This window comes from Triticum dicoccoides, chromosome 1A (assembly GCF_002162155.2).
Source record: "Triticum dicoccoides isolate Atlit2015 ecotype Zavitan chromosome 1A, WEW_v2.0, whole genome shotgun sequence".
NCBI lineage: Eukaryota > Viridiplantae > Streptophyta > Magnoliopsida > Poales > Poaceae > Triticum > Triticum dicoccoides.
In genome coordinates, this window is record NC_041380.1 from 275,646,028 (window position 1) to 275,660,592 (window position 14,565).

The following is a 14,565-nucleotide window of genomic DNA, read 5'->3' on the forward strand; positions in this document are numbered from 1 at the left end:
AGAGGTGGTCGAGCTCGACCCGTGCGAAGGAAAGCCGCCGCCAGCTCCGTGAGGGTGGTTTTGGCAGCGTGCTGCCGGAGACGGGATGGTCGACGGGCAGGCCGCCGCGGGCAGGCTCCTCAACAAGTTGGCCAACACAATTCGGTTCTTAGCCATGTACTATATTGTCGAGAAGGCCAACTATGGCCACCCTCGGATGTTAATGGGGCACCACATCCTCTACAACGCAGTCATTAGTTGCTCCAATAATTTGGACTGATTCAGCCACAATTGTTTCATTCTCTTTGCTAACCACAACTACATGCTCCTGTAAATGTAAGTAATACTAAAGTTTTGTAGTTGAGATAATGCTATTTTTTCCCTATGTTCTGCTTAGTTTGCGACCATGGAACTACCGGTCTTAAAAGGTGTAAGCAAGCAAAAGAACCAGTGGAAAATGATAAAGCCATATGCTCATTTGACAGGGATGCAACAAACATGGCAAAAAAAACTGAGTAGGAGATCATGAAGGATGATGCCAACGTAGGCCAAGTCAGGATGCCACTAAGATTCGTACAATAAATTTAGTAACTTCAAGTGTCCCCAAGTAAAAGCGGAGTACCGTGGGCGCTTAAAAAATGGTCAACACTAGCAAGTTAGTTTTTTATCTGTGCTTTACAAGTTATATTTTTATTCCTTCACAAATTCCATCTCTTCTACAAACCACTTTCATAAATTTTTAATCATGTCATAATATATATGCAATGACTACTTTGCAAGAAATGCAAGTTTTTCTCTTTATATCCTTCAGGATACTGCAATATGTGAGGTGAAACTTTTGTCTTTGTTCTCATGTGGAAAATTGAGTGTGCCACTGCATTACACTGTTATCAATTATTAACTTATTTCTTTATGACATCATCTTCATTAATGTTCCCAAGTAATCTTATATTCCATGTACTAACCAACATGGTTGTCCTTTAACATGGGATTTGTACTAGAAGTTCCCAGTTTGATATAGATTATTTTGAGCAACACTTACATTGAAATATAGTTTTGCAAAGAATTCTTCTGGAAAAGTATTGATTTTTTTCTGAATTTGAAGCCTGAAGTTCATCTATTTTAGTTCACCTGATCAACTAGGTCACCTATGTTTCGAGCTACGAGGCTTAATCGCATGGCCCCGTGGCTGATCGATCAGCATGCTACAGCCTGATTTACACACACAATGACACGGTGCAGGGTGAGCCTCCACATGTACTTACTGCTCAGGTTGTTTTTGTCATATGCAGGTTCAGAGCTTGTGATACGAATCAAAATGGTGAAGTTTCAAAAAGTTATGCTTTGTGCATGATGGCTCTCCTGTTTCTATGTTTATCTCTTTCAAATATTCTGATCGTGTTGCTTTTAGCATTTTTGGTTCGTCACTTGCTTTGTTACATATTTTTTTACTAACAATATGCATTTCATTGGAGTTTGATGGTTATTTCTAAAGTCTGAATTCTTCATTGTTGTTACTGTTCATATGATATTTGTTTGTCTAGAATTTTTGTTACTACTTAATGCATCTGAATATATGTGTTCAGACATGAGTATGATTCGAGATTAAAAATTACTCCCTCTGTCCCATAATATAATAACCTTTTTTACGCTATATTAGTGCCAAAAACACTCTTATATTATGGGACGAAAGGAGTACAATAAATCCAATGATGATACACACGCTTCAGTGTTTTTCACTTCAGTTATTATTCTTTTGCGGAATTGTTGATCACTTCAATTTGACTAGCCAACCTGAACGATGCTTTGTTCCGTACATTCTTCTGTAGAAATTTTAAATATGCATTTGCTAATAACTATTTTGCCCTCATAAGCTGCTCAGATGTTAATTTTCCTCATTGCTATGTACTACTCTGTTCCATAATGTAAGACGTTTTTGTAAGCTAATTTAACTTACAAAAACGTCTTACATTGTGGGATGGAGGGAGTACCATATATGAGATTTTAGCAAGATATTACCATGTATGCTCCTTTTGATTTTCAACCGCATGGGCAGGACATTATCTTCCAGAAAATGATCATCATGGAACTTCTTATTCACAGATTTTTCTGATGTAGTACAGACACGATACGTGTACCTCCTATAGTCCTATATCCTTTGCACATATCTTTTTCATTTTTATTTGATTCTGTTCTTAGGTTCCGAAAACTGTAATGCAAGTCTTCGAGTTTTCATGTCCATCTCTGTTTGCACATCAATATTGTGCATTTCTATAATAAACATAACTATCATGTTTTCTTTTCCAAGTGATTCAAACAGGCCCTCAATTCTATTTGTTTAACAAAATCAACACCAAAGATTCAAACGGGCTCTTCTATGGGCACAGCGTGTCGCCGCGCTTCAGCTTGCTAGTTTGTACAATTCGGCTCCTGCTCCAAGGTGTGAGACTTCTGATTCGTGCAGAGTTATACTCCCTCCGTCATTTGCCCAGTTTCAAAAAAAATACTCCCTCCGTCCAAAAAAGTTTGCCCCAAATTTGTTCTTTAAATGGATGTATCTAGCATTAACTTGGTCTAGATACATTTATTTGAGGGACAATCTTTTTCAAACGGAGGAAATATCCACCTATGGGTACCATCTTGATGATGCATTCATTTTTTCTCATGTTCGCAAATCTGATGCTGCTGTGGTTGCCCTTTCGCGGGTGTATGCCATACTGGGCACAGGAGAAGAGCTTTGAAGTGGTTCGCTTTGCCTCTAATCGTCTTTCTCGTCCAGCGCCTTCACTCTCCCGTGCAAGATAGCTCCGTGGGTGGTGGCATACATCAAGCATGCGGCCAGCGGATTCTCATCTTTGGTCTTCAAGCATGTTTAGCTCATGTGTTAGCTATAAAACTTGTATAAAGGGACAAATGCATTTTTACCCTCAGTCGGAACCACCCCACGGATTTTGCCCTTACTTTTCATCTCTGTTCAATTTTACCTTTAGATTTGTCTCTGGATTTGTCTCTAAGGTTGTCCGAGTGCCCTTTGACTATTTAACCAATACTATGAAAATTCATAACAAATTCATATAAAGATATTGAAAAGTTTAGAATGACATTACCTTTATGTGCATGTCATTTGCATTTAGAAAAAAAAAATACCATTTAAACTACATGAGGTTATTAATGTTATAAACATTATTAAAAATAAGAAGGTATAAACAATACCCTTTTTCATGAATGAAAATTACAAACAAATCTAGGTGATGTTTTTTGAACATCCTAATATCTTTTTTGCATTCTTCAGAGTTCATATCAACTTGCTATGAATTTTCAAGTGACTTTGACTATTACTTTGAAACTTCATAACTTGATACGAACTCAGAACAATGAAAATAAAATATCATGATGTTCAGAAAACATCAAGTACATTTGCCTGCAATTTTTATTCCTATAAAAACTATTATTTGTACCTTTTTATTTTTAATAATGCTTATAAGATTAATAACCTCAAGTAGTTTAAACGGTACTTTTTCGTGAATGCAAATGGCATGCACATAATGGTAATGTCATTTTGAACATTGTGATATCTTAGTTGTCATTTTGAACATTTTTGCATTTTTATGACTTCGTATGAATTTGTTATGAAATTTTTAAAGTATTGGTCAAACGTTCAAAGGAGACTCCTCAGAGACAAATCTAAGGACGAAACTGAGCAAAGCCGAAAAGTAGCAAAACCCACGGGCTGGCACAACTAAAGGCAAAACTGTAATTGTCCCTTGTATAAACTATACTGGTCTGTGTGTTTTTCTTTCTAATACGAATTGCATCCAGGAGTCATTGTAACTTTGTTACTTAATCAGAAAAAACGCCGACGCTCACTAAAAAGAAGGCATGTCAAATTTTCGCAAACTTCTTGAATATGTTACGTAATAGTTCACTGTACAAATTATACAACAAGAGCTCTTTGGAGCTGTGAGTTTAACTGTCCCATAGGTATTCCCTCTGACTGTAAAGGGAAAAAAAAGACCTGAACCCCCCTGGATCTTGGAGGGGAGCAAGCAAAAGCCGGAAAAAAACCATGATTTACTCATCAGTCGTTACACGTTACCTTCTTCCCGTGGTTAGCATTCGCACTGGAACGTGGAGCTCGGAATACATCTGTTATCGGGGGCGATCTTTCGAACACCTATCTCACCGACTGCTCGGACTGCTTGAGGGGATATATGTATTCTGTCCATCAGGTTTACCTTGGGTGCCTCGAGAATCGCCTTTGGGGGTGACAATGCCCACTGCATTGCCCAGATAGCAAGAGGCCGCATGTATACCAGCGACCTGTAATGCCCATCTGTGGTCCATCCTTCCGGTGTTTGGAACCAATACCTGCAGTACCACAGGAAACTCGAGTGACATTCAGAACACATGGTTTGGCACGCACACTGATGCTGCAAATTGCTGGTGCAAAGTAACAGCTACCAACACTAGATAGATTATTATGGACTTCTTTTTTCTTTTCAAAAAGAGGGTAAAAACACCGACCTCTGCAATAGATTATTATGGATAGCAGCATAAGCAAGCAGTAATAGAATGAAGAAACAAACGGTAACTGAGCTTATGATTATGAAGGTGAAATGCTGCCAAACAATGTGAAAGGCAGCGCTTACCCGTATCCATCTTCTGACCAGCCGGCAAGAAATATTCCTTCCGCAGTGATAAAACCTTGATGCTCCATCCCATGGAGTAGCATGTTTGCTGCAACACCGTATGTAACACCAGTCCAGATTTCCCGAGACTGCATGCATGTCTCATCCACCTTTCCCTTGGGAGTCATACCATTTACAGCTCCCATCCGTCCTCCTTTTACCTTCATAACATTGAATTCAAATATTTTCTGCAGAGCACTTCTTATTTTGTGCTCATCAAAAATTGGGGGCAAGCCTGATGATGCGGCGTACCACTGTCCTGCGAGCTGATCAGCCTGAATGGACCGGCTATTGCTGCTTGTACCACTGTCATAATTGAAATAAGACCCATTCCATAACTTTGCCTCGTACACTGCTTTAGCTTTCATAAACTTCAGCTTGTACTTTTCAGCGTATGGACGATCCCCAAGACGATGAGCCATTGTAGCAGCAGCTTGAAGTGCAGCAAGCCAGAGACCACCACAGTAGGCACTGATCCCGTGAACAGTCCAAGCATCATAGGTTTGATCAGGAAATCCATCATTCTCAATGAGACCATCACAATCGCGATCAAACTGATCCATGTAGTCCATTGCTGCACAGACTGCAGGCCATACATCTCTACCAAATGTCATATCACCTGTGGCAGCAAAGTCTCTGTACACCTGGAGTACAAACTTGGGATTTAGATCTTTCCATTTGCTTGTATCATGTATATTGTAGGCATTCATTTCGTGCCATGGATCATGCGTTCCTAGGTCATGAGGAACAGCACCTTTGACTTTACGGATTCCTGAGGTGCCATCAGCCAAAAATTTGACTCTCCGCCGATCTTCATACAGAACAGCATCAGCAAAATCGCGTTGAATACTCAGCTCTATCTTGGGGAATAAATCAAGGAGAGCAAAAGAAGCATAGAAATGCACATCATACGTGTTCCACATGATGTATTCCACTCCCTCCAGGTACAAGAATTTACCGACATTTTCAGGGCCATCCTTGGAAAGTAAATAAGGAATCGGTTCCTGCAACCTAAGTCCACTGGTTTGTTCAGGCATCTGTGATCCATGAACTGCTGTATACATTGACACGCTTCGCTCTTCACCATTAGGCAGGTCATCTCCATCAGAGACTTGCTCTGCTGCTGGCTTGACATGGTTATCTTTAACTGATTCTGATTTAGTGCCCTTCTTTGAATGTTTATGTTGGTAAGCAGGACTTGATTCACTAAACGCTGGAGGTTGACCATCTGCATCATCAGAAGGAAAGAACATATACATAAGGATGGGTACTACACATGGAAGGGGTAGGTGCTAAAAAGGAACTCTGGCAATTGCAATGTAACTTTGAGAATAAAAAGAATAATGCAACACAAAAGTAGGAGGAAACTATCCTCGTGACCGTAGTTTAAAGGGAAGACTAGAACAGTGAGTGAACCGGTCGAGAGACTGGCTCAATTGTTCGCTGGTTGGATCGCCAGCTAGGATGGTTCAATGCGGATAAAACCATCATATTTTCATTGATATTTAAGCTAGTTCTAGAAAAAACTCAGGTTGCATGGGTACAAATAATATAAGCAGTACTTCACCAATAAATCACAAAACCAGCTCAGCGCAATTGCCGATTAAGGTCCAGAGTTCGAACCCCGCCTGATATAAAAAGGGCAACCTGGTGCATGTAGCTCCCGCTTGCGCAGGGTCCAGGGAAGGGTCCGACCACTTTGGGTCTATAGTGCGCAGCCTTTCCCTACATTTCTGTAAGAGGCTGTTTCCAGGACTTGAACCCATGACCTCATGGTCCAGAGTTCGAACCCCGCCTGATATACATAATTCAATTTTTTTAAAGTTCTCTGCAAAAATAGTCTTTTAATCTTATTGAACCGGACAAGATGTTGGTTCGGGTTTTTCAGTCGGAACGCCTGCCCGGTTCAGTTTATGAAACTACGCTCGTGACATCCAGTTCTTATACTATGCTAGGCATAAAACCATTGAGAAGTATTGATACGACATACCTGTCCAAACAGTTCCCCCAGCTACCAGAAAATAAAGCTCGTTAAAAAGGGTGAACTTGTACCTGCAGATAAGACTTTCACTAGTCAAGATTTAGTTTTTGTGTAAGAGGAAGTTAAGACATCAGCTATCATTGTCTGAGGAAACAAAAATATATTATTGAGACAGAAGTACAGAGCTCCACTGGTCAAATAAATTATTGCGTTCAACCCATGCATAACAACACCCAGGTAGGGATCAGCAGGCCGCTACATGAATTAGAATAAGCTTACACAGAATGAGTTAGATGCATTCAACAATGGTAACAGACAAAGGTCGAAACAATCATATGTGATGCCTAGAACAATAGAGGAATGATAAGACAAATCTGCCAGATGACCTGAGTGTGGGATTGGGTACATATAGATTTAAGTGAGAGTTGAGAGAATAACTAGGAGACAACAGGTTGATTCTTCTTGCTTGTCTCAAAACATAAACAAAACTGCAGCCTTATATAGTGAATGTCCATGCCTTTGACTCTCCTGGTCATGGTTCTAGATATTGGGTGCATCGGTCAATATTGCAGTATCGGTTGGCTGCCGATATTGTGCATCGGCCGATATATCCGTTATCTCAGCCACAATATCGGTCACATTTGCCAATATCTGGTCATACCACTCCTTTGGGGCCAAACTGACACAAGTCCAATATCCAATGTTTTGAACCTTGCTCCTAACATGATATTAGACTTATAAGACCTCTTATGCAATAATATAATTTCCCAACGGTCTCCTCTTTCCTGTTTACCTGCTGCTGCAACTCCTTGCAAAACACTGAGGACCATACCTCCGGACGGAGGGAGTACAATTATCTACAAAGTTTAGACTTGACCCTTTTTTTAAATAATTAAGCAAGTTATAAAGTTACACCGAACATGCTTTAGAGGTGCAATGCACAGCTTGATGATAATAACTATATACAAGCACAGCAGGAGACAAAGCTTATACCATTCTGGGAGTTTTTCATCCTTGAGTATGGGGTCTTGCCATTTCTCGATCTCTTCTTCCCAAAGTCTATATTCTGCAAAGCAAGGAAGGGTCACACAGCAGCATATCCGAAGGCAAATAATTAATTGATAAGTGAATCAGTAATGCAAGGATCAATACTGCACCTATCACAGCAACACTACAACAGTTCTGTTGTCAATCTATGGCCGGATATTCAATCCAACTATGAATTACTACACTGCACTTAAAAGTCTAGCAAGTGACAAGAAGCATACTTGTTAAGGCATCATGTACCAAATGAATAGATGATGATCTTTCAGAAGTTCCATAAAATTCGGTGTATCTCCTGCAACATGAGAAAATATATAAGTTATCTCTCATGATTAGGCATTACAGCATACTAACAGTTAGTTGCACATGAACTAACAGATTCACTTGTTAGGTACCACCGTACTGACTCTGTATTCCTTCATACAACCCCATAAAAACAAAAAAAGGAAAGGCGTCTGATGTGTTCAATGTGAACATACAACTAAAAAATGGGTACTCCAATGAAACATTTGACCATGTTGTAAGTGTTGCTTTATAAGTAAAACTTTGTAGATAGATGGCTAGCAGAATGTACATAGAATTGACAAAGGTGTTTTCCCTTTTGTTGAAGCAAAAGAACACTCACCTGTTATATGTGCACCCCTTCTGAAACTTCACTTTAGGTGAGGACCAAGCCAAAGCAAATGCCACAGTACACCTACCATGCGGCTCCACCCAAGTCGATGCCGAGACAGCGGCACAAAGTGTCTCCCCTGAAGAAGAAGGCATACTACAACCAGCATTGAAATTTTCCCGATTGAAGTGGCCATCCTGAGGAATTAGAAAAATGGAACAGAATAAAAATATTAGCTTCATACAGATATATAATATGTTACTAGTGTAAATACGAGAACAAATCAAGAGATAAATGGTATGAAAAATCAGCCACCACACTGCAACATTGAAAGAAAGAGGTATCAGTGATTTACCTTTGACATGGTATCCCACATTTCCTTCGCCGAAGCATGGTTCTCTCCAGAAAGACCAAAAACAGGCAAGACTGTCACGCTCACATTCTGAGTTTCGCAGGCAGCAATAGAGAAAGTAACTGGAGGATTATCCTTTGCTGTTCTGCAACATACACCAGCTTGTCATCATGCAGATGAACAACATAATGCAAAAGAATTCATCAACTTGATGTCATTATTTGAAAGCAGAGGGTTTGGAACTCACTTGTGATGCAAAAGCACTCCTGACACTCCGTCATCCCCACTGATAACAGTTATGAGATCATACAATTGAGTACCAATGTTTCAGAGGGCCAACAGACACACAAAGGTATATTAACAGATCTACTTACATGAATGGTTCATTGAAGTGGCCTCCTGAATGATGAGAAAAACCTCCAATGGAATTCTGTATTTGATAAGATATGTCACTAAAAGCTCATCCAATTTTCGCACTCTCAGTTCTACTAACAAATTAAAGATCAAATAATAGTTGAGTGTAAAGTTCTGAGATTTCAATAATTGTATCTTCGAAACAGTTTTTAACTCCTTTTTAAGGGATAGAACCTACAGCAAACAGTTATTTATCCGTTCCTCTACACCAGGAATAATAATGAAAAATGCATAACCCTCAGTTTTGGTATTTCTTTAGTTGTAGCAGCTACACAACCAGTTATCTATGTATTACTACACACACCAAACTCTACAAATATATGATACGCATGATCGTGGTTATTCTAAAAAAAGAATTCTACAAAAACATCTGCCTCCCACACAGACTTGATTTCAAATGAACATCAAGCACTTCTAATCCTGAACCTCGGGAGGAGAATGTTAGGGTATTTATCAAGATGCGCCATGATGTAAGGGACAGCAGTTACTACTGGAGATGTCTACCAGTTTTTATATTCAAAAATGGCTCTGCCAGCGATAATACTGTTGCATCAGTAGTGTACATAAGCTTTAGTTGTATACTTACCGCCCATGTCATCAACAGGCTCACTTTTGCACGGTCTCTCCCGGTATTCACCAGCTATAATAAATATAACAAAAAGAAGGAATGGCCAAGTAAATATATCAGATAGAAAAGGTTTATTTGTATTAATACTAGCATCTCGGCATGTAAAACATATATGAAACTCAACTGGAACTCGTGTACGCAATATCACTATTCATTTAGCTGCAATGATGTAACATCCCAAAATTTTGAAAACCACAGCTGTAACTGGAGATGCTTTTGTATCTATTATATTCTGAAACATTGGCGTTGATCCTGTGATGGAAGTGATACTTCAATGTGGACAGACCATATCAAAACTCTACTATCAAGGGAATATCTTATCTGAAGTTGCCATTAAACCTGGGAATGGTTTGGATTGGAACCGCAGTTTCAATTTGGTTTCTCTACTGAATCCTCTTTGGATGGGTTTAAATGGGCTGAGCCCCTAATATAATCTGGTGTGGTTTGGGCTTTAGGTATTATGGATTAGTCTGGTTCAATTTGGACACCTACAGATCGGTCTCAAACAGTTTCAACTCGTGGATAGAAACCGGTCTCTCGACCAAAACTGTACGAGACCAATGCCCCTAGCCTCGACAGTCATTGCCATGCGGTTAGCACCCGTCGGGCCGTCGGCCGTCGCCGCCACCGGCTGGAGCTCGCTCATCTCTCCTCCAGCTTTCCGACCCTTGAAGCTGCCCAATTTTAGTTGCCTCCAACGTCCCAAGGCTCGAGTCGTCGCCGTCGCCATGGAGCTCGAGTCTGTCTCCGCCGCTGCCGTTGGTTTCGAGTGTCGAGTCGTCTCCATCGCTGCGGGTTTCAGTCTCCTCATTGGCGTCCAGAGCTCGGTCTACAGGTTCTACCTCCCGCCCACACCGCTTCCCATAGAAAGATTCCTAGATGAAATTCAGAAACTCCACACCTGCATATATGAACTTGTCCACGGCACCTACATATATGGACTTGTCCATGGTTTCAATCTGTGGATTCAGTCCAAAAATGGAACCAGTTTTGGTTTGGGTTGGGTGAAAAACAAGTACAGATTGGTTTGGTTTGGATTCTAGCAGAATTTTGTTGGATCGAGTTGGTCTGGATGCTGCCCGTGGAGTCACCTGATTTGGGCTGGCTTTAGTCTGGATGATAAACTATTCACAGGCTTAGTTGCCATATTAAGTTTGACAACGTCTTTCAAGTATAACATATAGGGAAATAGAACATAAGAGGCTATGTGAATACATCTACTGCAGTCTGGAGGTACCAATTTAGAATAAGACAATTGAGCAAGTCACGTACAGTGTACACAAACACAGATGCCGGAAGACTGCTATCCTTGTAATCATGAGGAATGAATGGTGATATCTGGCGGCATGAGATTTTAAGGTCTGGATCTGGCTCGCCTGCATTCATGGGAAATTCATAACCTTTAGTTTAGAGAGCATGTCTCTCAGCAATCAACAAATGCCATTATCAAGTTTATAATAGCAAAGCTGGGAAGTGAATTATATTCATTCTACAATCAACACATAAGCTGGCTTGGCAACATTACACTGAAGTGCAACAGCGCACTGGTAAACTTCCCAAGAAAATAAAATTAATGGTACGAAGTTGGAAAACGTGTGTGCCCACAGTTCCATAGTGCCATACCATCGTAAATAGTCCAGGCCCTAGGAAACAATGCATGGTAGGTAGAGTGTTGACCACTCAGGTTCCAATCCCATGATGAAATTCCAGAGTCACTACTTTTCCTGAAACCATCGAAGGCATCAAGCCATCAGCAAAGTGTACTTTATTCTGCGGAGGACATAACATTACAAAACAAAATCTAGACTACACAAATTGGTGGAGGTTCATGAAGCGAGCCATGCTGCTTCCACAAGATTATCTTGTATAACCAAACAGCACACAATTGCAATAACGATATCCTGTATCACAAACTTGAACAATTTTACTTACAATGTTTGTGCGACATCATTGGCACTTGATAACAGACTACATAAATTAAATGCAACCAACTGATGCAGATTGTACAAGTTGACCACATAAATTCCATAAATCCATAAAACGAGATAAAGAAGAGAGTCCAGGCAAACCAGAAGAACAGATGCAAGAAGGCAGAGTATACACTGGTTTGGCTAGGAAGTGATTGCGAACAACATTGCCAAAAAAACAGTCTGGACTCTTAAAAGGCACACAAGATGTGTACATGCTGAAGCTAAGTCAAATAATCAAAATTTCAGTCTGGATCCGCAAAGGATTGCAAAATTACGGTTTGCTCATGAGTCATGGCTAGTAAGCTCGAACCAAATAAACCAGGCTAAAAACTTACTTTAAGCCTTCATGGTGTCCAGGAGCCAATACCGATGAGTATTTTTTATTCCCACTGTCTCGTGATACAAATATCTGAAAGAGCATAATATTAAGGAGAAATCAATATAACAATGTTGTGAGAGAAATTGATACAGTGATACTGGACAGAGACTAAAGTAAAAGGCTGAATGTATAGATGATGTATGTTTACATGCCAAAACACACATAAAATACAAGCCTGCTCACAAATATACAACAACGAAATGGGAAGTTCATTTTTCAGCAACCAATAAGGAATCCGCACAAGAATGCTGTCAATGTACAGCCATTAAAATACATGGAAACGTGATGTCATCTTATATCAACATTTATCCCCCAAAACTGCTAGCACCAACCAATTTCACAGTTGAGCACAGTAGCAACAACACAAGAAGTATGTAATACTCAATAAACTAAATGTCATTAGCTGGCAACAACAAAGATAAGATGAAAGCATTACAGAAAACTGGTTCTCCATGACCGGCGAATTCTCGCACAAACCAGGAATGATGTGCCAATTCTTGAACTCTCCCCTGAATCCTCTTGAAATGCTACCACTCCTGCGAACGCAATCTACTAATATCAAAATCTAAAGCCTACATGATGTGAACACAAATGAAGGAGATTAAAGACAGAAACAACAGTCCAGGAAGTCATACCCCATCCCTCCGAGCGGCACACCCTGCGAAGCCGACGGCTTACATCTCTCTCTTGTAAACGGATCAATAGGAGCTTTCTGCAAAAGCACAAATGCAGGCCCCATTCTGTTACCACACAATCTTCCACTGCAATACTACACAGTTTTTTGAAATGAATTTGTGCTAGAGAATATTACCCTTCCATGGGAAGCCTCCTCACGGACATATGACCAAAGCCTCATCCCGAGGGTCATCTGACAAATTCGGATTGCAAGAAAAAAAATTAGCAGCTACGGCAAAAAATTGAACGAGCGACAGAAACCAAACGCCACAATGACCCACAAGCTACTTATGGAAACCAGCCCTTGCAACATATACCATCTTCATTGCTTCCATGAAGGTGACGCTGAATTCCTTGAGTAGGTTGGCGTGACTGTTCAACCTCCTCCGCCATGCCTGCTCCGGCGGCGACCCGCCGTCCAAATCCAACTGCAAAAAATTCCAGCACCACACGATAACATCAGTACACTACACCGGTGCGCACACACCACAGCTCAAAGGAGGCACCAAAATAGCGAATGAGAAAACAAAACTCGCCGCAATTGAGACGCGAGCTCGCCTCACCAGTTGCAGGGCGGTCCGGCCCACATACTCCTCCGGCGGCCACGAATTCTTACGGCTGTGGAATAGGTGGCCGCTCACCATCTCCGCTCACCCTCCAATGCCACAGCCTCCTCCTCACCTCCCGCGCGATCCGTCCCAGGCCCCGGCCGCCTAGCAGAGGCCCGAACCGGAGGCCCAGGCGGAACCAGGAGATCCACAGGTGGCAGGCCGCCTCATGAGCTCCTCCGAGCGCGTGGATCCGAGCCCCCGGCGCTGCTCTTCGCAGAGACTCCGCGCCTCGATCCGCCGCCGCCGGCGACGGCCGTCCTCTTGGAATCGATCCGGCACGGCCGCTAACGAGGGCCCGCGCGCGCTGGCTCGATTGGACCTAGTCTGATCGAAGCGAAACCCTGGAATGGAATTTGCGCGCTTGCTCGCTCGAGGTCCACTTTTTGCTGCTGCTAAGCTGTGTTGGCGGGTGTGGTGGGAGAAGCGCAGCTGCGAGGAAGATGACGAGGAGGGGAAGTGGAGGCTGAACTTTTTGAGAGGGGGAGGAAGGAACGAAGGTGGCTAACTGGCTACGTATGTACCCGCCGGTATGCGCTTATGGGGTGGTGATAGCAGTTATCCATCGGGAAAAAACTTGATGTGTCCATTAGCAATATAAAATTTGTAAAAGTCCCCGAAGCACTTAATTTAAATTCCCCATATTTCTCTGATCCCAGGGAAATAATTATGTTGGTCTAAATCTCTTCTCTATCTTGATTTTATTCAAGTTTCTGTCTAATTAAAAAAAGGAGGGAGTCCAACCAGCCCAATACCATCGCCAAACCTAAATTTTCCACATTGATCGACCTACCTACCCCAATTAACCCTAGAGCCAGGGAGACCGATCCCCTCATCTTCTCTCTCTCGTCTCTCCATCGGCCCCCTCCAGCGTCGTCACCGCACGCACATGCACACAGGGAAGGGGGAGCACCCCACGCCTTGCCTCGCGGTCAGCCCCGCCAGCACCGGCGCCGACGCCTCCTCCTCGGCACCTCCCTCTTGCTCCTCTTCTCCACCACCCAAACCTCCTCCTTGTTCCATTTCTTTGAGTACTCTTTCTTCGGCCTCTAGGATGCGAGAGCAGCGACATCTTTCTTTGATTTATTTGGTCTTTGTAATCGATTCCCGATTCGCTTTCTTTGATTTCTTTGATCTTTGATAATCGATTTCTGATTTGTGGTGTTGCAATCTGCTCTTCTTTATATGTCTTGCCAGCTTTGTTTGATCGATTATTCGATCCATCGTTTCCTTC

General features: G+C 41.7%; 1 protein-coding gene across 1 annotated transcript; it reads right to left on the bottom strand.

The window, feature by feature from the left end:
- Positions 1 to 3,846: 3,846 nt before the first annotated feature.
- Positions 3,847 to 13,845, bottom strand: LOC119268809 (non-lysosomal glucosylceramidase-like). Its single transcript, XM_037550520.1, has 18 exons — positions 13,287 to 13,845; positions 13,041 to 13,151; positions 12,860 to 12,916; positions 12,684 to 12,760; positions 12,485 to 12,584; positions 12,005 to 12,078; positions 11,323 to 11,423; positions 10,972 to 11,075; positions 9,658 to 9,711; positions 9,032 to 9,087; positions 8,905 to 8,943; positions 8,661 to 8,802; positions 8,318 to 8,502; positions 7,917 to 7,987; positions 7,642 to 7,714; positions 6,658 to 6,719; positions 4,629 to 5,895; positions 3,847 to 4,347 (listed from the first exon to the last, which is right to left on the bottom strand). The coding sequence occupies exons 1-18, from the start codon at positions 13,365 to 13,367 to the stop codon at positions 4,089 to 4,091; spliced, it is 2,913 nt and encodes a 970-aa protein (XP_037406417.1). The 5' UTR covers positions 13,368 to 13,845; the 3' UTR covers positions 3,847 to 4,088.
- Positions 13,846 to 14,565: the final 720 nt, after the last annotated feature.